The 24641-nt window shown below is 38.9% G+C and overlaps 1 protein-coding gene across 4 annotated transcripts; it reads left to right on the top strand.

The window, feature by feature from the left end:
• Positions 1-2820: 2820 nt before the first annotated feature.
• fbxo15 (F-box protein 15) lies at positions 2821-13120 on the top strand. 4 transcript variants are annotated; one of them, XM_026180789.1, is made up of 10 exons: positions 2821-2986; positions 3074-3192; positions 4838-4942; positions 6204-6431; positions 7836-8033; positions 8119-8248; positions 8371-8453; positions 11238-11383; positions 12325-12449; positions 12538-13120. In XM_026180789.1, exons 2-10 carry the CDS (start codon positions 3095-3097, stop codon positions 12802-12804), a joined length of 1380 nt encoding a protein of 459 aa, XP_026036574.1. In that variant the 5' UTR covers positions 2821-2986; positions 3074-3094; the 3' UTR covers positions 12805-13120. The 4 variants fall into 4 exon arrangements, with proteins under 4 accessions (XP_026036574.1, XP_026036575.1, XP_026036573.1 ...); XM_026180790.1 differs by having other exon boundaries at positions 2821-3192; positions 6204-6419; XM_026180788.1 differs by having other exon boundaries at positions 2821-3192.
• The last annotated feature ends 11521 nt before the right edge of the window (positions 13121-24641 follow it).

Raw genomic sequence — 24641 nt, 5'->3', positions numbered from 1 at the left:
TGTTTTTCTACCCAGGTATGCTTTTACTGCATTACCAGTGTGTTTAGGATGAAAGTTGAAGCTGCTGACAATCAGGCTCTTTCCAGATGGCATTGGATGATGGATTAATATTTGAAAGTACTTTTCTGCATTCATAATTGCAAAAAACACCAACATCAATGGTTGAAATGCAGCCCTAAACCATGACAGAGCCTCCACTGTGTTTAACAGATGACCACAGACACTCGCTGTCAAACACAGAGCTGTCAAACTAAACAAAAAAAAAAGGTTTTCCCAAAGATGAGTAGTTCTCATCATGCTGATTTGGGTTCAAGGGTGGTCACTTTTCTCATGATTATGCTTCAAATTACTCACCCAAAGCTGTAAAATTAGGGTGTGATATCACGGTGATGTCTTTGATTGACAGCTCCTGTCAGGAGAAACTCTCATATCTCTGTTGTGAATTGCAGATGAAGACTGAGAGAAGATCCAACCTTTACTTCCCATAACCACGACTCTCTGTTTAAAGCTAACAGCATGCTGTATTCTGCAGTAAACTGAACTAACCAACATAAGTGATCAGAGGCACTGTTGTACCTTTTCTATGAGTAAAATGTGTGATTTTAAGCTAACTAGTAAATTAGCATCCTTAGCTATAACTAGCTACGACGAGGAGTAAGCTAAGCCGGTGTTCGGTGGCTAATCTGTGCACATGAATGAATTCACCCCGACTAAAGAAATCACTCTTTTGAGCTTGAATGTTAATTAAAAGTCAGCGCTGTAGTTCAGACATTAGTTCTGCTGCTCTGACTTACCGAACAGAAGGATGTTAATTCATGCAGCAGGCTGCCAAAGATGAGGCACTGAAACGGTTTATATGAGAAACAGAGAAAAGTCATTCATTATATACTGTAAGAGTAACAGGCTGGACTCTTCTTCAGCTCCTGTTTAGAGCTGATTATTAACTATCTGCAAACAGCAGCATGTTTCTGTTTCTTTCCACATCTGAATGGACAGTAACAGTACAATAAATTAAGTAATCAATAACACTGCTCCCTCTAAAAAAAGAGCACTTCGATAACATTAAGACAGCATTAAGCAAAGATGGATTACTAAGAAGATTGGAAATTTTCACATTCACAAATTGCCTGTAATTCTAGTTTCTACCTGATATCTCAGTTTGTTGATGGTGATTCACAGAAATGTGTTCTAAATACTGAAAACACAGATTTTTAACACACAATTAAAGTGAACAGGGTTTAACCACAGCTGTCTGGCTGAGGTGTTTTCCCCCATTTGTAGCAAACATTAAAACTAATTTAAGTTTCATAAACTCAGTCTGAGAGGGAGGGTCCATCCTTTCTTTGCATGTAAATACAACTTCACCTTCAGTCAGTATTCAGATATTAAAATATCATTAGTTGTATTTTAGATACTTTCCAGTGAGCTCTTATTGCATTTATGAAGTGACTACAGCTGCTTTTACTCAGCGAAATATGTCAAAAGAAAATGGCAAAGCTTAATACATATGAGCTGAAACTAAAATTTATGTCTACATTTCTGACTTTCACCAGCTCTTTATAGGTCTAGATTTGGAAGTGAGAGTTTTTATTTCAAATATTCAGGTTAAAAAGCATTCTGAATTATTATTAGAGTTATATGAAAGACTAAATGACTGTATGCTCTGTAGCCTACATCCTTTGAGAAACATAAAATGAAGCATTAATAGAAGACGCCCAGGGCAGCTGATCAAAACACTGTTAACAATAAATCCATATATTTTGCACAGTCGGCTGAAGATTGCTGGTGAAGATTAAATGTCCTCCTTTATTACTGAGTTAAGCTTCAGTCCTCCTGATGTTTCTAAAAAGACATCTACCTCAGTGGATCAACAGCACATCTGGGACAGGACAGCTGTGATGAAAGAAGAGGAGGAGATTTCTAAAAACCACTGGATCCAGAAATCCAGATCCAGCTTGGCCCCGATGGTCTCCTCCTCACCCATTTTTGCCCACTGTAAATGTAGTCATTGATAATAATGTAGATTTTGCGTCATGCTTTAAATGAGAAGAACAAATTACATTTACATGAAACCTTCTCCCAATGTTTTACGTATAACATCTTAAAGTTTTCTATTATATTTCAATGTTTACAGTCTGCAGAGTTCTTTGTACATGTGTAATGGTTGTAAAACTGTTTAAATGTTCATCTACAATAACTCTGGGCCTCTGTGGAGTGTGTACAGCTGATAGCATTTCTTGGTCTGTGAGGCTAACAAAAACTAAAGGGTGACTAATTATCGATTCAAACATGTTGAAAATGAGAGCCAAACTTGTGTAAAACTGTAAACTCGCTAACAACTCTCTAACACATTGTGGGTGCTAACTGTTAATCTAGCTAACACATTAACAGTGAGAGTTACATAATATTATTTGATGTTGTACTATAGTATGTTAAGATGTGTGCCTATTTGAATATGTCAACATGGTTGTATTTACCTTAAATTAATAAGCTGATAGTATCAGCTAAAAGGATGAAGATGGTGAAAATGTCATTGGCCTCCATCTGTTAAACTAATCCTGTTTTGTTTTGTCGTCTCATTGTTGCCTCTCTAGTGGATCTGCTGTTAATGTAATCAATGCAAAGCAGTTAAAACTGATTATAAAACCCCTCTGCTACTTAAATGACCAGATCAAGTTTAATTGACTATCTATCTATCTATCTATCTATCTATCTATCTATCTATCTATCTATCTATCTATCTATCTATCTATCTATCTATCTATCTATCTATCTATCTATCTAAATTCTGCTTTTATTTTGAAGGCATTTGTGCTTCTTCCCACCGGAAGACGTTGGACCCGATGTCACCAAGGTGACCGGATGCTTTCACGGAATTTCGTTAGCACACAAGGAGAATTAAGTCATTTAATGTAGCCTACTCATGGATTTAACACAGTACCAGCTGTTCATTTTGGATCCCGGATGTTATCTTCACGGTCTTTAAGTAAAAAAGCTGTCAAATAAACGCTCTTTTAAAGTTTCACGACCTTAAAACCTTGCAAATATAAATTATCTTGTAACTGTCACAAAGTTGTCAAGACCAGCGGAACAAATGGCAGCTTCGAAAGCAGTCGTTCCCGGGCGAGCATTAAGGACGTCCAAAAGAACGGACAAATCATCCCCAGCGTCCACTCAGAGCTTTATGGAAAGGTAATCTGTCAGTGCATGCAGAGACTATACACGGTACATGCCATTTCTTCTTCTTAATCTTTGTGGCATTCAGCGCTCAAACAGTGGATCTGCTGTTTATAGACTTCAAAGTAAAAGGATTTGTAGCAACAAATACAATAACAGCACAGCGTAAATCAATTCAAGTGGAAAACACTTTACTACATGAATTAAGCAGTTGGATTCTTTCCCATTAAATGTAGGCAGTTACAACACAGAAAAACAGGTCAGTTAGTAGACGGTTGCTGCCTCTACTACCAAAATGATTCTGTTAAAACAGCTAATCGTTCATATTTAGCAACAGCGTTGTTTTTAATATTTGTTTTAGTCTGAACGCCTCAACGAGCAGAAATAATTGTTTCACTCAACAATGGTTAGAGTCTTAGAGGTTTGGAGTGCAGCCCGGATTTATTTTCATAATCTTTTCACTGATTCAAATATACAGAAAAATAAAATAAAATAAAATAAAAATACCAATCACGGTTGTGACCAAATTCAGTTGGTCTAAAGACATTATATTTTTCAGATCCCTTTGTTTATTTATTTATTTTAACTATATGCACATCTTAAATCTGATTGTAACATTTTAAGAAAAAAATATCAAACAATTGAATTATTTCAATCATTTGTGTTAAACTATTTGTATCGGATATTGGAGACTGGCCTTGAAAGCACCACATCACTGAAAATCATCATCACACTTTCAAGTTAAAACTCTACCATGCAAAGAAGAAAAGGGAGGTGCAGAAATGCTCATGTCTCCTTTTCTGCTCCTTCTAATTTCTAACTAAATAACTGAAAAATAAATTTTCATTCCCTTTAGCCTCAGTGTATTTGTATTTAGCATGAATCAGTCAATACAGAAATACTAACATATGACAAAATCTGAGCATGTTAGCACTGTGAGATGATGCAAGCCCATTGTAAAGTAAGCATGTAGGTAACAGTCGTATGCAGCTCAAAGCACTGCTCTGTACTGCCATGGTTGCAGACTTAAGCTGAACTTTTGAGCTCTAATATCACATGTTACATCTATTTTTGCTAACTATTATTACAGCTGCAAGAATTTAGTCAGTGAGAGGATGGCTGTTTGGATAATCTGAACTTTAAAGCTGTCGTATGAAATCATTCGCCTTGTTAAAACAACGCCCAATCTGGTTTCTTAATTAATTTATTCTTGAAGTAATTTAATCTGGTTGTTGATATGTAGTGAAATGACAGTGACTGAGCGGGCAGGTGATAGGAAGATGAATTTATTGCTCACTCAAGTGATTTAATTGGACAGCAATGGCATCATTAACCAGGACAGCTGTGAGCCAACAAACCTAGCAGTATTTGTAATTAGCAGGCATGGATGGATAGATGGATGGATGGTTGGATGGCTTTCATTAGACCTTTAGATCTAAAAATCTCAGCTGAGTTCTTTACATATTTATGTTTTTTCACCATATCTACTAAAACAGAACATAGAGATAAGTAGTTTCACTTTATTGCCAGAAGTGTATGACACGATTTCCAAGCAGTGTTTTCAGAACACATTTATCTCATAGACTGAAATCTGAACAGTAGGAGGCATGAAGGCACACTGTCACATCCTTGTAGTCATGTCTAATTACCTTTTCCATAGACTGCCATCTGAGATCCTGATTAAGATTTTGTCATACCTGGATGCTTCTACACTTTGCTGCATAAACCACATCAATAAGATCTTCTATCAGCTTGCCAACAGCAAGTAAGTACCATCTTGTCAGTGCATCTTCCACAGTTTATTAAATACATGATTATGTTAATTAATCCAATAGCAAAGGGACAGTATGCCTCCAAATCTTACAGCAGAACCTTTAAGTCCAAGGCACGGGAGCTCTGTGGTTTTTGCCCCAATTCTTCTTCTGTTTTTCTGAGAAAAAGCATTAGACCTTGAAAGAGGAAACTTTACAGCATGGTCCCAAGTTCCTCAACTACTTAAACATAAAAGCTTCGGCACCCATATGTGGTGCATTGATATTCAGGTTCATGTTTCTTTTTAGATATTTAGAAAAAATTACCTGCTATGCTCCACTGGTCTTTTACTCCAATTTTAATCCTGCCACATATCTCTGGATATCTGGCCTGAAATTCAAGCCACATATCTAGAGATCCTCACTGAGTTTATGTACTGAAGCATCTAGCTCTCCACCTTTTGGAGGCAATCCAAATGCACAAAGTTTACATTTCAAAATTGTGATTTTGTGATTGCATGATTTGGCAAGGATCATGACACTCTGTGGATGCACAAACTTGTTTTATTAAAGGTCTAGTTCATTAACACATTTCACGTTAGTGAAAAACATGTCCTACAAATCAAAATATATATTTATATATCATTTAGGACATATTCTGAAATGTAAAAAAGCCAGCCAGATTGCAGCCTATGGTCAATTCAACAGCCTTGACACATTGATTTTTTTGTTGTTGGTCAGAACCACAATCAGAACCCAAATGTCCTCCAGTAACTACCAAAGAATACCAAGAACTCAGTGATCAGTGTTGTCTGCAATGCCAAGTGTGTCATATTTAATACATGAGTATTTGAGAGCTCCAGGTCATCAGTGTGATTCTTTTTTGCAGTGTGGCAAAAATGATACAAACTGAAGCTTATACTATATGCAAATTGACATGAATTTCTTTCTTTAATTTTTTTTCAAAAGGTTCAATAAACAGTCGTGTTTTCCAAAATATCAGAACTTTCTGGAATGATTTCATGCTTCAGGCATCACAGGGTTAAATAGTTTCCTCTTAGTAGAAAAGATTATTCCTATAATGGAAGAATTCACTATTGAACTTATTCAAACGTGAAATTTCACTGCTGATGTTTTGATATTGTCATTCTGATGAATAAAACTTAAACTTCTTTTTTCTTGGCCACCCTGTAAGAAATGATCACACTAGACATACTGTACTGGTTTGTAACCTTTCTGACCGAGTCGGTCACTCTCCTGATGCTGTCATTGCAGTGCTCTGTGGAGAAAGCTTTACATTGCGGATTTCAGCAAGAATAAAAAGTGTATGGACAAATCTCTGTTGAGGATGGCCACGATGGAGGTGCAGGATCGACCCGAAGGTTACTATAAGAGGCTGTACTTCAAAACTGTAGCCGAATGTGACATGATCAAGTGGACGAGGCGGCTTGGACTCATCAGTATTCACACAGGGCTACCCAGCCAAACAGAGTGGGTCCTCAGGTGAAGTGTGAGACAGATAAAGAGAGAAAACCCAAGTTTAGTTCAAAGGAATTAGGTTTTCCATTTACTTTATGTATCACCTACTCAAACACATTTAGAAAGAAAAATATGTCATTATTCTTTCTCTAAATGCTCATGTTAACTACTTTTATAGTGAATTTTATATCCTTTTAGTTGAAAGGAGGTGTGTTGATCCGTGCTGTGTCTGTGCTCTAACGGGGATTTGGTATTTGTTTGGAAGCAGCTGTATGAAGCCTTTGTTCATTGTTTGCTGTTAGCAAATAGCAAAACTTTGGAGATCTACCCTCGCTGTTGAGAAAGTTCAAGGTTGGAGAGGTGGGGGGAGAACACAACAAGAGGATAGTTCAAGCTGCTGGTAATCAAAAACAAAAAGTATGGTTTGTTTTTGATGTCACACTTAATGACACTTTCTTATTAAAGGTGAGGAAGGAGGTCTCTTTCTGAACGTGATGTCTGCTCAGGGGGATGCCAGCACGCAGGGGAGAGCTCCCTCGCCACCTCCACCGCAGATTCTGCTGTGTTTTTATAACCTCTGATTAGAGGCTGTGCTGCACTCAATATTGAGTTCTGTGGCAGTCGCTGTGGTACAGAGGGGAAATAGAAATAATTGTGTTCCTTGCAGGGGCTGTCTGAATTGTTGAAATAAATTACTTAGCCCCCCAACCCCTCATCCACAGAAGACATATGCATGCACGCACACCTCAGCCTTCCTCCCACCGACTCAGACAACTCCCTATAGGGCTTTTTTTGTCTGTTAGAGACCATGAGGAGCATGCGATTTACCTTGGTAATAATCATTTCACAAGACGTCAAGCATACAGGCAGTGCAGAGTGAAATCCCTGGGGTCAGCTGCTGGAGCCCCCTGGGCTGCTCCAGTTTTTAACTTTGTTCCCCCACCTAATTGATATTGGATGGTGTCTCAGCGAGGCGCCGGCTGCATCACAGTAGGGGCAGCCCTGAATCACAGTTTAGACAGAACTGGATCAAGAGATTCGTCACAACAGCTGCAGTTTTAATTTCATTCGTTGCATATCATTTCATTAGCAAGAACAGCTTTAACTGGAGTCCTACTACTTCCCTCTGCTGACAAATGAGATGTAACAGCAAATAAACTTGTAATTTTTCTGATTTAAAGAGCAACGCTGCCAAACACTGCCCGGTTATTTTCACTGTAATAAATTAGAAGACAAATGGATGGATTACATTTTTGTTCAATGATTCATTTGGACTATTTATGTGGTATTTGGTATTAAAGAACCTGTTCACTTCTGCCATGCTTAGCTTCACTCTCACCTGCTCTCTTCTTCTCTCTCTCTTGCTTTTATTGCAAAACTGCAAAAAGTCCTGTTCCTACAATTCTACATTCTGTTTTCTAACTCTAGAAACTTGAACGTCACCTGGGAACTGACAGTCATGGATAAGTCAGGGCGTAAGAGCACTTTGGAGCAGAGCCGGTCCCAGTTCACTGAGACTTCAGTGACACTGTGCTGGAGCGGAGGAGACCGCTTGCCCGACTACCAGCAGATTTCCACCCTTCAGCTGTACGGTGTCAGGAGGCTAGCCTGCGTCAGCCCAAAGAGGTAAAGGCAGCTGACATCCATCTACACCCTTTGTTTCGCCTCTTGTCTCAGTAAAACCAACTGCTGTCTTTGCTTCCTCTGTCAGCCCTGTTTGTAGGTCCCTCATGGAGAAGTTAGACATGCAGACTCTAACTAAGAACATGCAAGTCATTGGCCAGGACAGATTGGTGCAGCTTAAGTTGCTACAGCCTGGCATCATCATCGGTGTCTGGAGGGTAATTACTTCAGGCATTCATCCCATGTTTTGATTATTATTCACTGGCTTAGAGTAGCAGAACAAGATACACAGTATTTATCACAGGGAGAAGTGACATCTTTAAGCATCTTTTTTTTCTAGGACCAGTGCTCAGTTGCCTTTATCATGTTCACCCTCCACTTCCACAAGCTGGTGGAAAGAAGCACTCAGGGATCTTCTGTTTGGTAGGTTGGACTATAACCACCCCCTCTTATGAACATCCATACAAGGTGTGCTGCGTCTCAAATTTAAGGGATGTATAGACTGACAGTATTGCTCCTGCAGTGATGCACTGTACAGTGGGATTTGAGTTTCTGAAATAGTTTTTCTTTGGAATTATTTGCAGTCCAATTTCAGAAAACTGTTTTTCTTTATTTGTTTGTTAAGCCATTTAACACTGACCGAATCAATCGAGCACAGAAAGGGCCCACAACTCAGGGGACGATTCAGTGTGATTTCTCCACATAACAGACAGCTTAGCAAAGAACCAATTTTAAATTGGGCTAATTGAGCTATTAGATGAAAATTCTCAACAAGGACAAAAGAAGAAGAAGTGTTAGACCTAAAATCATGACAGCAGATGAACAGTACCTCAAAGTCATGTGCTTAAGAAATAGCAAAACATTCAGCAAAGACATGGTAGAAAGAATGGTCTCAGTGGGAGGCTGGCTGTCAAGAAGCAATTCTTAACAAAGGGAAAGAGGGAGAAAATGCTGAAGTATGAGAATTACACAAGAACTGGAGTGAAACTCATTGGAAACAGGTTTTATGGGGTGATGAATTCAGATTAGAAATTTGTAGTTCAAGTCATTGTCAGTACGTCAGTAAGAGGTCAGCTGGCTTCCAAAGAAGAGCTTTGAATGTCCTTTAACCCTTAGATGCACACGTGTTTTGTTTTTCTTCAAAATCTTTAAAATGCAAAGTTGTAATATATTCATATTCCAGGTATTTCTCATAAAATATGTTTGTAACATGAGGCCATTTGCATTTTTATTTATTTTTTCATTCATTTATAAAAAATGCAGTTTTTGTATCACTACCCCACTCTTCCACAAGTGGGGTCAAGAATGACCCCAAGCAGTTCCTGTGGAATCTTCTATGAAACTTTCATTCTTAGCAACTCTGACTGTCCCACTTAAACTTCTGATGGATCAAGAATTAATTTTTACACAGTAACATACACGATTTATAGTCAGGGCTACACATAAGTGGTCCGCAGGTGTGCATTCGCTGTCAAAATAAAAGTATTCCCAGAAATTCTGAGAATACACGCTTCTTTTGCGGTGGAGGAATACCAAAGTAATTGCTTACGGAGCTTGCTTCTTCAACATCTTTAAGAGTTCTGAACAAATGTCTATCCTCCTCCAGAACATCTAATGTACGCAAACGAGCGCTCCAACTTCTTATCTGGTATGCGTCTTTTATTTTGACAGCAAATGCGCACCTGAGGACCACTTATGTACACCCCTGTTTATAGTTTCCTGTGCATTTCAAACATTGTCCTTTCTGATTTTTTAAAAATATTTAACATGGCTGCTATGAGGCCAGCTAGGATCCCTGTGGCCCTACAAATGATCCAGGACGGATGGGATGAAGAGCCCATCAGAGGCACTGACTCAGAATCTGACATCTAACATATAGAGTATCCAGACTACTGTCCCCCACACTGAACAAGGCCAGTCAGATACAGAGGAGTCCTCTGATGAGTCCTCTGAAGAGGAAATGGATATTGAGTCCAACAGTATGAGCCCCTCTTACTGCTCTAGCCACAATATTCTGAATTAGTCGGCCAGGGCTTGCACCTGGGTCTAGTACTGTCTCCCCAATAGATGTTCATGTCTGATAATATAATAGAAGAGGTGCTGACATGCACAAACATGGAGGCACAAAGAGTAGCCACAGACAGGGGAAAAGAGTGGAAAAATGTAATCAAACAAAAGCTCCTGGCCTTCATTTGATTGACCATTCTTGTAGGAAGTGAGAAGAACTGGGATGTACCAGTTGGTGTGTTTTTGGGAGTCCTCTGCATAACCCATTGTACAAGGCCACTATGTCAATTCAAAGATTTAAAGATATTCGCCATTTCTTGCACTTTGATGACAAGAGGACCAGAGCCTACCGACTGAAAACAAACCACATGGCAGTTTTCTGCTACATATGGGGCCTGTTCCTGGTCAACTGCAGGCAGAAATTCATCCTCAGTGATTGTGTTACAGTGGATGAACAACTTGTGCCTTTCAGAGGGAAGGCCCAGCTTCTGCAGTATATGCAGAGCAAGCATACAGAAGTGGTACAAGTGATACAAAAACTGCACTTTCTTAAAATTAATGAAAAAATAAATAAAAATGCAAAAGGCCTCATGTCACAAACATGTTTTATGAGGAATACCTCAAATATGAGAATGTTACAACTCTTTGTTTTAAAGATTTTGAAGAATAACAACCGAGTTTATAGCAAAATGCATTGTTTCTATTTGGGGTCATTTTTGACCCCACTCGTGGAAGAGTGTACGTATTGGTAGGTTGTGCATCGAAGGGTTAAGAAGCCTGGAGAACTAACAATTTAATTAATTTAATTAGTTTTCAGGATTAGAATTGTACAAACTCTGCTGTCTGGTGGAATTGCTCACAGCTCTTGTCTACACTCAGACTCGCAGGTGCTCCAGAGGCTTATGAGTTATTACCCAACAGTAATTTACTTTCCATCCACGTGAAAACAAAAACATTTTCAGGACCACACAGTGTTAATGATACCGTACTTCAGCATAGTAAGGATATAGCACCCTCTCCTGGTTTCCTGTGGGAGTACAGCACTTTTATTTATTATGCTCCACAAAATTAATAGATCTTTGCCTTTTTTTAGGAAAATGCTTTTGTCATGATACCCCCCCCCCCCCCCCCCCCCCCCCCCCACTAGACAGAGTTTACACTTTCTGGTTTTATCAACTCTTTCCCTTTTTCCCCTTTCAGTTCTTATGTGGAGCCGGTGGTCCAACCCCCTTTCTGTGATATAGACCCTGAATACGGTCTCCATGGTTACCAGCTACACATTGTTCTCCACAACACTGTATGCGAGCTCATGTCCGGAAGCTTTTCCCAGCTCTTCTGCCGCAGAAGTAATCCATTCATACCCACATTTTGTACCCACATTCATTAAGTAGCACTGTGAGTTATGCCAAGGAAATATGAATAATCTTCTGTACTGTGTGGGTAATATAAAAAAAACCCCACAGTATACCTATGTTTTACATGTATAGTAACTTTAAGAGGGATACAAAACAGAGTCCTAAATATCAAGAATTCATTTGCTGTGATTTTTTCCTCCCATTTTTTTCTGCAAATTTATGACTGTATTTATTTCCTAAGACCAATCGATTTGTATTTAGGCATGTACAGCACTATTTTTATGTGCCTCCATAGTTTGTTTCACATGTGTGACAAACACTTACAGGCTTGCTTTTTCAAACTAATTAAACCTCAGCTATATGGCAGGAAACTTGGATATGTGGAATAAAAGGGAGGTTATACAGAAAGGTATTTCAGAATACTGAATACTTTTGTGAGCCTGCGATCTATACTCTTGTCATAAAAAAAGAGACTTCTGAATTGCTGTTTGGAATATTTCAGCTTAGTACTTACTTTTTATTAACAGCTAGTCATACACCAGACAATACAATCAGTTTAGAGGCTACTTCACTCTAAGGATTTCCATTATTGTTATACATTAAGAGTAATTCATTCAACGAAACAAAAATGCAGAGAAAATGTTGATCATTGTAGAAAAAAGGGACACAAAAACACTTTCTTTACTCAAGTCTTCATTCAGTATTTTAAAGCGTTAATCCACATAGTCTAACTTTCATTCTTTAGGTGTAAGAACTGCTATATATAATAATCTACTGATATGATACAGCCTCTGAATTTGTTACAATTTAGCTAAATTCAATAAAAAATTTGTGTTTATTTGTGTTTGATGGTTACAGCGCTTGTAGACTTAAACTGCTTAGCTGTCTTAAATTGGGTATAAATGTCTACACGCGGTGTTTTCTCTGTCTAGCTCAGATCTCTGATGGGCTGATCCAGCTAACAGTCATTAGCAGCACAAACCTGTCCCAGCACACATCTCTGTCTGGTGACATCACCCTGCCCTGGTGTTGTGAGGCCCTGCAGGGCACAGTGGAGGTATTACACGAGCATAAAATTCCCAGCAGTGGTGTGGCAGGCAGGAAATATACACACTGGCACTTATTTACTTTTCAACTTCTTGTAGAATTGCTGCATTATGAGTCTGACTCTGCTAGATGAATTTAGGAAGCCCTTCAAGTGTGTCACCTCGCCCGTTTCAGCGGAGCTGGAAAGGACGTCTGTGTGCTACGACTATGACGGTGAGCACTACCTGATCCACTATCAGGATTCTGACATCCAGGTGAAGATGAGGCTTGTGAAGATGAATGAACAGAAGCAGTTTATTCTCATCAGTTTAGTTGTCTATGTGAGTGTTTGCTATGTAAACAAGTATTTCAGTAGAGATTACTGATTGTTCTGGATTTCCCACAGAAAACTGGTTTCATATTTGATATTTGCTCGCTCCATAAGACCAAGATAACAGGTTGTTCATTCATTCAGTAAATGTTGTAGTGCAATGACTGCTCGTTTTACTATTATTTTGCCTTCAAGTGTTTAATGAATGAATTCAGTTTGAATGGATCTGATTTCTTAAAAAAAACTTCTTTACTCTCTACTTAATTTCTGAGTTATTTCTTTTCTTTGGATTCGTTAAGCTTAATCCTTCCCCTGTTCTTGTCACTTTGCCTTTGACAAAATAGTAAAGTCCTTGAAATGTACCATTTTCAGAGGAATGCTTCTTCTCTTTTGTTGTTAAGCACTTAACACTGACCTGTGAATCATTCGAGCATAAAAAGACAACTCGAGGTGTGAATCAGTGTTGTGTCTACACATAAAATACAACAAAAGAACAAAATATATTTTAAATTGTATCTTCAGGCAGCCTGTCACAAAAACACATCATTTGTTTTCATTTCTTTACTTGAATCTATGAAAAATACCAACAGTAACACAGTTTGATGCATGTAAAATAGTATTTTTGCACCAACAAGTTGCATTTGAATCTACATACAGCATATCCTTTAAAAACCTAAGGAAACCAGGCAAAAATCCAGCAAAGACCTGACACAGGACCCAAAACATGCATCTGGCTCCTCAGTTGATCCATTTATTATTCACTGAAACCTTATCAGAAGTGGTCTCAGTGGAAGGGTGGCTTTCAATAAGCTATTCAAACAAGGAGAAAATAGTGATCGATGCCAAATTGCACAAAAACATCACTGAAAATCAGTAGCAAGAGTTTATGGAGTGGTGAATCAAAATTTCTGATTCAAATTATCATCAGTATGTACAGAGGAGGTCAGGAGAGAGGTATGACAGTGTCGACAGTCATCTATAAAACACGGCGGAGGCTCTGTCATGGTTTGGGGTTGCATTTCCGCCAGTGGTGTTGGAGATCTTGTTAAAATTTATGGTATTATGACCACAGGATAACGCTGTCAGGTTTGGATTCATCTGATTGGCAATGGCTTCAATTTTCAACATGACCCCAAAGCCACTGTCCTCCAGAACCCTGCAGAACTATTGTTGAAGACTACTTAAAGAAACTGCCAAAGGGAGTTCAGGCTGTGTTAAAGAATAAAGATAGTCGTGCAAATATTGCCCTTCAAAAGTTCTGTTTTTGCCTTATATACTGTATTTCCATGTATACTTGGATATGTTTAAATAAATTGCTCTATGTTCGCGTTGGAGGAATAGTGATTAAGTTATAGTATATAATCTATGATATATGTCCTATAAGGAGTAAGTTCTGTCAAATGTACATCCACCAGTGATGGTTTCATAGCCTGTAGTCCTGTATTTGTCTATTCTTTGCCTTCATCAGTTTGCTGGTCCCTTATTGCTTAAAGTATCTAAATTACTAACATTGTCATTAATTATTCTTGTTCATTAATTACTGTAGTGATGTCAACATTCGAATGCACCCACTCCTTAGTTAACAGTCTGAGATTTTACTAAATGGAAGTGAAAACATTTGCTTTACATGCATGAATAAAATAAAAGTTTTCCCATTTTTTGTTTCTCAAATCAAGTTTTGCCTCCTTTTATCATCCCATTTATACCTTAACACCCAATTTTCTCAACTGCATTGTCAGACATTATGCAATCACTTTTAGATGAAAATTGAGCTTAATGTCCACACCCTGGGCAAGTCTGGCTACAGCGATAGAATTAGTGTGGGGGCAATTGTTGGAAACAGTTGCTATGCTGCTGATGGGCCAGCATTGCTGATGGCAATAAAAAAAAGGCAGGCCTTTGGATAATTGGATTTTCAGAGGCTTCCCTTCCTTTTCTCAGAGAGGGTCATCATCACCTTGAAAAGATGCTTATTTTTCCAAACACATCACCAACATCTTTGGCAGTAGATCCTAAATTATTTGGGGAAATGAGCCAGAGGGGAAAAGAGGGGCAATGGTATGTGTGATGAATTGGTTTTTGTCACAAGCTTCACAATTGAATTGAGAGAAAAGCTCGGGGAGCTAGTGCACCGTCTGAATAGCTATTTTTTTGTTGTCATATTTTTTATTATTACACATTCATTTAGATGCTTACTTGCATCCAGTACTGGACTTTATGTATAAAGACAGAACACAGGGATCAAATACATGTAGAGCCACATAGACACACGCTGGATGCTGCTGACTTGAACAGCCTGAGAACCTGAAATATCACATGATATAGCCCATTACGTTTTACTGGATGGTGTGTTCCATGCATGGTTTTCAGGTTGCAAGCGTCGTAAAACGCATTTCTATCACACTGACCTTCATACAACTGTTGCCGCTGTCACATCATCTACTGCAAAGTGCCAATCCTTCATTTCCATTTTAGTGGAAAAAACAGGAGCCAAGGATGTTATGGGTTGGGAAAGGAACTGGCATGACTATAAAGCAAGTTAATCACTGGTTTGTGTCACAGTAATGACTAAACAAGGGCCACAGATGTTTGGGACAAGAACCACAGATGAAAGGATAATATGTTTTGTCTTTTATTTTGGAGCAAGTATAACCGTGTGTGTTTGTTCTTATTTTTCTATGTGGAATCTGACAAAAAACACCAAATTAAAGCCCAAAACTATGCAATTTACATCTGTTTGAATACAGTTCATTATAGGCTATTCTCCAGTAGATGGCTCTCTTTAGTAAACAATGAAAGCCTCTATTGAGGGCACGGTTTTCATTTTACAAATACAGTTCCAGAGAAACTTTTACATAACTGACTTATAGAAATCTTTTTATCAGCACAATAAAAATCTCTTCGCTCTGAATCGTTTATGCAGAGTGCAGGAAGTTTATTATGCTTCCAACTCTTCCTCCTGATTTCTTTTTCTGCTGTGTTGCAAAGTAATTACAATGCTGTATGTTAATCACAACGTAAGACTTTAATACCAAATTAAAATTAAGATGAAATCCACCACCAAATAACTGAATGGGTAAATTTTGTGACATAAAGCTTCATTAAACTCATCTTTCTCAGTTTCCTCGCAGGCTAATCTTGCAAGAAAATTGCTTCCATTTTTAGCCTTTAATTCTCTCCCTTGTGACTGACCAGCTGGGCCCACAAACTATTTAGCCTCAGCAGCCAATGACAGTCCTTATTTAGTCCTCTCACTGGAGAATAAACTGTCAACTAATGAAAAGGACTAGGAGGGAGATTTCTTTTGTATGTTTTTTTTTTTTCATTTATAATGACACTCTGCTCTACTGACACTGCTCTCTTCGATTATTAGCACTCGTATTATGCCTTCTTAAGGTCTGGGCGGTAATCATAGTCTTCCACGAGAGCCTAGCTTCACAAAATTAGTACCTTGCTGCATGAGCATGTGAAGCCAAGACAGTTAATAATGCTTATAATCATCAGCCCAACATCAGCAACAACAGTCCAAAATGTCTGTGCCAAAGATTTCACATTAGAAGCAGCAAAAGGTATTTTATCGTGGCCGCAAAATAACAGATGGCCCTGCATTTATATTGCTGATGGATCAGTGTAATCACTCCTTTACTACTCGTTTACCGTCATTACATCTGCCGTCGTTTTTATCCTTGTTAGGACAAAGATCTGGATATCATGAAAAGATTTAAATGGTGACACATATGTCATTTTATGCTACTAGTTAAACGCAGCACAGTTTGCATCAGTGATGTTAACTGAAGTGTAATGTTGACTCCAGTGAGGTGCCCAAGCTGAGAAGGCAAATCACCCGATTTCAAAGTGCCTTAATTCTGCAGCTGTTCGTAGGTGACGGTCAAAACATGGACTGTTAGAAAGAGCAGATTCAATATTATTTATATCAGAATAACATTCGCCTCTAGGTGCTTTATATTGTAAGGTAAAGATCCTACATAATAGAGAGAAAATCCCAACAATCAGATGACCCCTTTTGAGCAAGCACTTGGCAAAAGTGGATATGAAAAACTCCCTTTTAACAGGAAGAACTCTCCAGACCAAAGACATACTGTGGAAGTAAGCCTTCATGCATAGTGGTCACTACAGTGGACAGCTATTCAAAGGCTGTTTTCTTGTATTTTTGTCAGTGTTGATGGTACTTGAACATAAACCACTACATTGGACACTCATGTGTCACTAAATACCATGCCATCCACTGGTCAGCCAGTGTTGTCCACCTAAGTGGACATGTAAAAAACTCTTTGAAAAGTAAGTTTAAAAAAATGATGTTCAAAAATCTTTTTTTATGCCTAAAGATGAAAAATACTTAAGAAAAGAATGATTGAGGTTGTCATAATTCATGCAAAAAATGGTTAATAATAGCTAATGATTAATTGCAGAGCGGTGTATAAACACATAGTGAGTAAGGAGCAGCCTATAGCCAGGGTCAATCCAGGCTCACCTGATTCAGCCCTATCTATTCACTTTATCAAAAAGGAAAGTTTTAAGCCTAATCATAAAATGAGAGAGGGTGTCTGTCTCCCAAATCCAAACTGGGAGCTCACTAACTTCCACTCTGCAATAATACCACTTGGATTATGAAGAAGATGAGACGTTTTTCAAACATCTTATTACAACACCAGAGTTAAATTCACAAGTTCTTTAGAATGATGCATTCTTTCATAAATATTTGCAAAGGCAAGCTGCGTGACTAGGTGCTTGATTTTATCCACTTGTGAGAAGTGGGGACTAAAAGCCCTTGAATTCAAAAATTAAGATACTTTTGTCCTTATAGTGCAGGTGCCAGAACACACAGTGCATCACAGTTTGCTGAGGGGCAAACTGACAACAGATACTGTAGCATCCATCACTGAAAGTGCCTACAGCGGCCACACGAGTCTCAGAACTGGAAAATGGAGCAACAGAAGGAGAGAGAGGAGGTTTGAGGCAATGTTCTTCTGGGGAACCTCGTTTCTGAATTTCTGTTGATGGTACTTTGTGTCAAAAGTAAATTACTCATCACTATCTCTCTCTCAGGTTACTCAGTGTTTGTGCCAAAGAGGAAAAAAAGAGATGGCATGAGTCAGCACATTATCCAGTATACTGTAGAGGCACTTTCTGCAATTTCACACGGTTCACTAGTTTGCATTACCCTCACAGTAACATCCGGTGTCTGTCTGGTCTCAGAGCAGATGTTTGGCAGGCAGTGAGTTCAAGCTGCTTTGTGATCTCACTGCTGAATGTGGGTTAAAAAGGGTCACTCGTTTTTCAGGATCAAATCCTTGCAAACAATCTGGGTAGTAGAGATCACTGCTGAGAGCTACGTGACTGGAGGTAAATAACAAGCTAAACGGAGAATCTGGCTAGCTTAGCTTAGCATAAAGATTGGAAAAACAGGAAGAAACTTAAACTCATTCAACACTATTAATTTATTTTCTTTAATCTAGGCAAATAGGCTTTAAGTGAAGTTATGTGTGTGAGTCTGTTTTTGGTGGAGTAACCAAGCTAACCAGCTTCTGGCTACAGTCTTACTGTGCTGTGTATGCTAACACGCTTCTCATCAAGTTCTTTATGAGACGATGCATTAAAGCAATGCATTGTCAGGGATTGTAACATCTAGTCCTTTACTGAATAAGAGGTATTTGATATTAAGGGTTTTTCAAATAGCCAGGCTGTATTTGTCGTCCGGCTACATATAACTAGCTTATCTGTTAGTTGAGAAGTTGTCCACATCCATGACAAGACGTTAAGCAAAATAAACATGTTTTCTTTTAAACTGAAGCAAATGTTAAATGCAGCACATTTCGCCAGATGCAAAAGCCAGACACGCTTCGCGGAAAAGTCATGCGGGCTCTGCTCGTACAGAGTTCCAGGAACAATTGGTTTTAGTGCAAAGGTCTGGGCCAGAGGCAAACTGTATTGATCTGATCCACTGTTAAGAGGAAAAGCAAGAGAGAGTGAGATAAAAACGCAGCGAGGCAGCATTTCAAGACACACAAAGAGAGACTCCTACATTATTTGTGAGCTAGGCAACAGAGGTTTTCGTGGTGAATATCTGCAGCTGAAACAATAGACAACTAGTGTTGTGGCTTATAGTCTACGTGTTTTTGGTCAATTACATCCAACCATGTGCTGCTTTTCTCCTCAGTGTTCTCTCCCTACAACACCATGAATTATTGAAAACCTAGTGGTTCGTTGTATCTGTGTCATAGTAGCATTTTGCTTAGACTTTTGAATCTGGGGGATTCTCCTGGGACCTCCACTCATTGCTTGTTGTGTCTGACTTGTGACTGTGAGCTGCCACATTGAGTTCTTCATTGCCCGCTCTGGCTCCACTGAAAAATTAAACAGATATGGCTTACGGTTACAGAGGGTCACTGCTGCTGTAGCTCTGCTTGATGATCAAGTTAGTTAAAACCAGGAATCCTGCAACAGGCACTGGAAAAATCCAGTAATATTTCCAACAATCTTCTATCATACATACGTATCCATGGGTTGAAACAAGCTAGTCTGGTATGAGATGATTACCTTTTAATCACAGCTCTGCTGAGGGGCCACCTGTGTGTGACACTCATTAAGGATGATGGCAGTCACTGTGACTGGGATAACATTTCCACATACTTGCAGCTGTCGCAAAAGGAAATAAAGATGGATACGTCGGGCAAACAGCCACATTGATACCTTGTTTCTTTTTTCCTCAGAAACCTGACAAATCATCACAATGCCACTGAGTCAAAACATTTTAATTCACCTTAACAACTGTACACGCTGTGAGCTTTCATCAGAGAGCGCATAGCGCAGCGTGACATTTCCAGCACATCAAACGGCTCTATAAACTGTTTATTTGCTTTTGGTACCCTGCTTTTGCATCAGTCTTCATGTCTTATTTTGCTGCCAGGGTCTGGTTTTATAGACCATATTAAAGGGATGAGATTCTGCTGCTGCTATGACAATGACCCTTGCTCACAGATTATGCCTGACCTGACTGGCCATATTACATAAGAATCATGACCACTGACAGAAAACATAAAGCGCATTAGAGGTTTACAGCTGAACAAAGTGGTGAACAGTTCAGGGGAATTAGATGCTAAGTTGTTTTTGGGGGTAGGGTGGCAATATTGTTTTTACCAGTGAAGCCAATGCAAAAGTGACAAAACACCAGTGGCTACATGAGGCTGGCTCCAAAAGCACTCACTCACTCACTCACTTCCAGCTTTGCAGCATTGGAAAGCATCTTCACACAACCTGCTACAAGAAAAAATAAGGCCTTTCTGTATAGTTTCCTCCCTTCATTCACTCTACAGGGTGATTTTGTGTTTTATAACACAGCCTCATTTGGATTCTGGAGTTAGGGAGATGGCCTGGCACAGGAAACTGAAGGTGATCATGGTCTGCAGAGACTCCAGTTCAGACAGTTTGTACTATTACCACCTTTTAGAGCTTTTTCAATAGAATTATATGATTTTAAAAAATGTATGGCTTGTTTTGTGGTACAAAACGTCCAAAAAGTTCTTTTTTTAGTTTTGGCAACTAAAAACAAGTCAAACAACAGTTGCCTCAAGCTGCTTTACACTGTAAAGAGCCTACAATAATACAGAAAAAAAATACCAAAGAATTTTTAAAATAGTTTTAAAATAGTTTTTGTTGTATTTATTTTATTGTAATAATATTCATAATAATTCTTTTTTAGAAATTAAAACAAAATAAAATCGAAAAAACAAAACAAAACAAAACAATTCCCTCGCAAAAATGTCATGTGACAAGCTAATTTGCGTGACTCCTAAGTAGGCAAGAGACATTTCTGTCATCCATTTTCAATCCACACAGCAGATTGTTCGCAGCTATCAAACCTTTTGGAAATTTGAAAATATTTGGATCTTTTACAGAGACATTGTTTCAAGGTGCTAAAATATCAGAGAAAAAACACTAACTAAGACAAAGAGTTTACCCCAGCACTCCTCAGTGCGATGATTTTGAAGCCCTCAGAAGAGTGTTTGAGCGTTGCATCAAGGAGAAACAATTAAAACAAACGGAAGAAAAGAAAACTCAAGTGGCGGAGAAGCATCAAGAAAGGCAAAGCAATTACCAAAAATATGGAGGAACTACATCAAGAGATACAGTGCAAGCTCCACGAGATGGAGAAAAACAATAAAGGCCTGAGAGTGATGTTTAATGAAGTGCTCCATGGAAATACAAAACTGCAAAAGCACAAAAAAGAGCAGGAAGCTAAATACACAGAATTGCAGAGCAAGCTTCAAGAAAAAGACCAAGAGACACAGTGGAAACTCCAGAACATTGAGATAAGAAAAGAAAAGGTCTTCAAGGTACGTTTGATGAAGCGCTCCAAACAAATATACAACTGAAAACAGAGAAAGAAGATCATGAAAGTAAATACAAATAAATTCAGTACAAGCTTCTAGAAAAAGAACAAGTGATTCAGGCCTGCGAGTGATGTTTAATAAAGTTCTCCAAAGATATGCACAACTGCAGAAAGAAATGGAACTACAAGAGGCAACATACACGTAGTTGCAGAGCAAGCTTCAAGAAAAAGACCATGAGATGCAGTGCAAGCTCCAGCTTATGGAGAGGAAAACCGAAGGGCTTCAAGTGATGTTTGATGAAGTTCTCCAAAGAAATGCACAACTGCAAAAAGACAACGAACAACTGGAAGTGATGCAGAGAGAAATGAAACATGTTCTCCAAGACTTCCAGAAGAAAAATACAGAATTACGAGTACTTTACTGATGTAAAGGACAAAAAAAATTTAAACTGAGGACGAGAAACAAGAACTGGAGAAAATATGTACAGAAATGCAGAATGAAATCCAAGCAATGGTGAGCAAGCATGGATTGTATAAGAAATTCCAGTACACAAACACTGAAATGCAAGAGGAGGAGCGACAATAGGAGAAAATACATGAAGACATCCAGTGTGCTCTTCAAGAACTGCAGAGGAGACATCAAGAGTTGCTGGCCATCCACGACAAAGTTCAACAAACAAAGAAACAACATCATGCACGAGGAAAAGAAAGTACAAGAAGAAAAATATAAAGAACTGCAAGAGGAAAATTAAGAACTGCAAGAAAAGCATGAAGAAAAGCAAGAAAAATGAGAGGAACTAGAGAAAAGGTGTCAAAAGCTTGAGGTGCAGCATGAAAAACTTTTCACTGAGATGACAAAACTTATGGCACAGAACAAAGATCTGCAAGAAGTGTGCCTGAAAAAGAAGAAAAAGCAAATCAAGTTTTTCCAGAAGAAGGACTCTGCTCCTTCTTCAGGTCAGCCTGCACAAAAGTAGTCCTATTATCTTCCAACAGGGGCAAATGACACAATAAATTATGAAAATAAATTCACTGTTCATGCTCTTATTCAATGTTAATTTTGTGCAGAAACATTACTGGTGGTACTTAAGAAAATCTGAATAACTTAAACTGAGCTTTATTTCAAGTGACTCTGTAAGATGAGTCAACAGGTTTGAGTTGGATAACAGGAAAGAGTTGAAGAATAATTCACCTTAACTGGACAACTGGACATCAGTAAAGTCTCATTTTAACCATTTTCATGAAGAAGTGTATGCATTAGTGTTGGCTAATCCTTTCAAGGATGTGACAAATGAAAAAAGTCTGAAAACAGGAATGGGGTCAGTTAGAGCTGCATTTAGTTATATTTTAAGATTGAGGGATATGTTGGTTTTAGCAAAATTTTAAACAGATGGAAAAACTCCATTTGATGGGAAGAAACCTCTGGTACAACCAGGCTCAGGGAGGGGCGGCCATCTGCTGCGGCCGGTGGGGGATGTGGGGAGAAAGACAGGACAAAAGACAAGCTGTGGAAGAATGCCAGAGATTAATAATAACTAATGATTAAGTACAGAGCATACAGAGAATACTTATCTGGGGTTAGTTGATGACTTTCCGCTCCATCCATCCATCCATCCTCTTCCACTTATTCAGTTCATGTTCACGGGGAGGGGAATCCATCACAGCTGTTACAGGGTGAGTGGCAGGGTACACTCTGGAGAGGTTGTCAGTCAGCTGGGGTCAATTTTGAATAACGAGTTAACCAAACCCCATGTATGTTTTTGGATCGAGAACCCATGCAAACATGGGAAGATCATGCTAACTCCACACAGAAAGGCCCCAGACTGTTGTGAAGAACTTCTTGTGGTACCACCGTGCCATCCCTGACTCCACTTTCTATCCCAAATACGGTAACTTCTGACTCCAGGAAACCGACACGGCAGTGGTGAAAACAGTAAAACTGAGACTATAGCGTATAAAACCAGTGCGCGACATTACAGTGACTACATCCATCATACTTTCTTGATCACCTTGGGCGTCACCAGCAAACTGACTTTGCTCTGACATCCCTATAAGGTCACAAATTACTTGAAAATATTGATGGTACCCAAAGAATTAGCTATTATAGCTACAGCACTATCAGACTGCAGGTTTACTGCTAAAGTTTCCAAAGGTAGAATGGGATGCAGACACTCACCACTCATAGTCTGTGTTCATGTCTTCCTATGCTTGCCTTTTTCCTTTCGCTTCCATCACGCCAACTAGTTGCAGCAGATGGCTGCCCCTCCCTGAGTGCAGTTCTGGAGGTTTCTTCCAGTTTAAAAGCAGCTTTTTCTTCCAAGCACTTGCTCATAAAGGATCATTTGATCATTTCCTCTCCAAGGTCTTTACCTTACAGTAAAAAGCCCCTTGAAGTGACTGTTGTTGTGATTTGGCACTATATGAATAAAGACACGTACTGGCAGCAGCATTTCAGTGTTTCTAATGTTCTGCAAACATAAGATCACATTTTGGGGGTTTTCTTATGTAAGCTACTAAGATGCTTAACTAAAATTATCAAGTGAAGGGTAAGTTTGACTACCTCTGAGTAGAAAACTCATTAATCAGGAGGTTCAGAAGCAAAGGTTGACCAGGTCAAATTGTAATGTAGTAAAATAAATGAAGGCACCGACTGAGGCGGGAACCTTTAATACAGAACCAGCTGTAGAACATGGAGGCAGCTTAGTCAGCAGTATAGTGCTGTATAGTTAGTTACTTTCATGCAAGCCTGATTAAATCAATCCTCTACCAATGTGTAATGAATGTGAAAGGTCAAGTATGGTGCACCTCACTTCATTATGCTGTCACCTCAATCAAAAGCCTTTCTTTTACTCTCGTACCCACTCCATGATTAAACATGTCACATCCTCATCGGACTGATGAATGCTGTTTGGCCACAGTAACAATCCCAGAGGCTCCACGTTAAATAATGACCAGCGCACCTGACTAATGAGCACGGTTAGTAGCTGTTGAGGTGAGAGCTTTCGTTTGTCTCTCCTGCCTCGTGCGCCATGTGACGAGAGATCTTCATTTGCAGGCGAGACGATGATTGATATCAGTAGGTCCCAACTTTTTAAGAGGAGCCTCCACACTTCATGATCACTCACCTCTGGTGTTAGTAAGATGAATGGCCCTCCCTTGTCTAGAAACGGAGGGGTGATTTTCTCTTACTCTCACGTGCAAGCACCTTGCAGGGAGAAAGTTAAACCATAAGAGACAGAAAACAGTTTGGTGGTGATTACTGGAAAAGGTAGGCATCATTTTTCATGTTTGCATAACTTCTCGTGCGGTAGACATCCTTATAGCCGTTAAGACTTTGCATTGAGATAAGAGGCTTATCTCTAATCACTGGGTAAATCATAGGCATTAGAGAAAACTGGATTTATACAAATTTGCAAAAATAACCTTTAACACTATGTTATAAAGTATCTCTTAATCTTTTTCAGTTATAAAATTGTCTTGTGACTGCTGACAGTCACACTAGTAGACATAGATGAGAAAGAAGACGTGGCCACAAGAAGGCA

The sequence above is a fragment of the Astatotilapia calliptera genome, chromosome 9 (assembly GCF_900246225.1).
Source record: "Astatotilapia calliptera chromosome 9, fAstCal1.2, whole genome shotgun sequence".
In the NCBI taxonomy this organism is placed as follows: Eukaryota; Metazoa; Chordata; class Actinopteri; order Cichliformes; family Cichlidae; genus Astatotilapia; species Astatotilapia calliptera.
The sequence above is the reverse complement of the archived record's forward strand: the minus strand, read 5'-3'. Positions and strand labels throughout refer to the sequence as shown.

What these genes read in the sequence shown, in the direction of transcription:
- fbxo15 (XM_026180789.1), top strand. Translation starts at nt 3,095, where the DNA reads ATGGCAGCTTCGAAAGCAGTCGTTCCCGGGCGAGCATTAAGGACGTCC. An exon ending in TATCAGCTTGCCAACAGCAA is followed by an intron (nt 4,943 to 6,203) that starts GTAAGTACCATC and finishes CTGTCATTGCAG; the next exon opens with TGCTCTGTGGAGAAAGCTTT. An exon ending in CAAACAGAGTGGGTCCTCAG is followed by an intron (nt 6,432 to 7,835) that starts GTGAAGTGTGAG and finishes TTCTAACTCTAG; the next exon opens with AAACTTGAACGTCACCTGGG.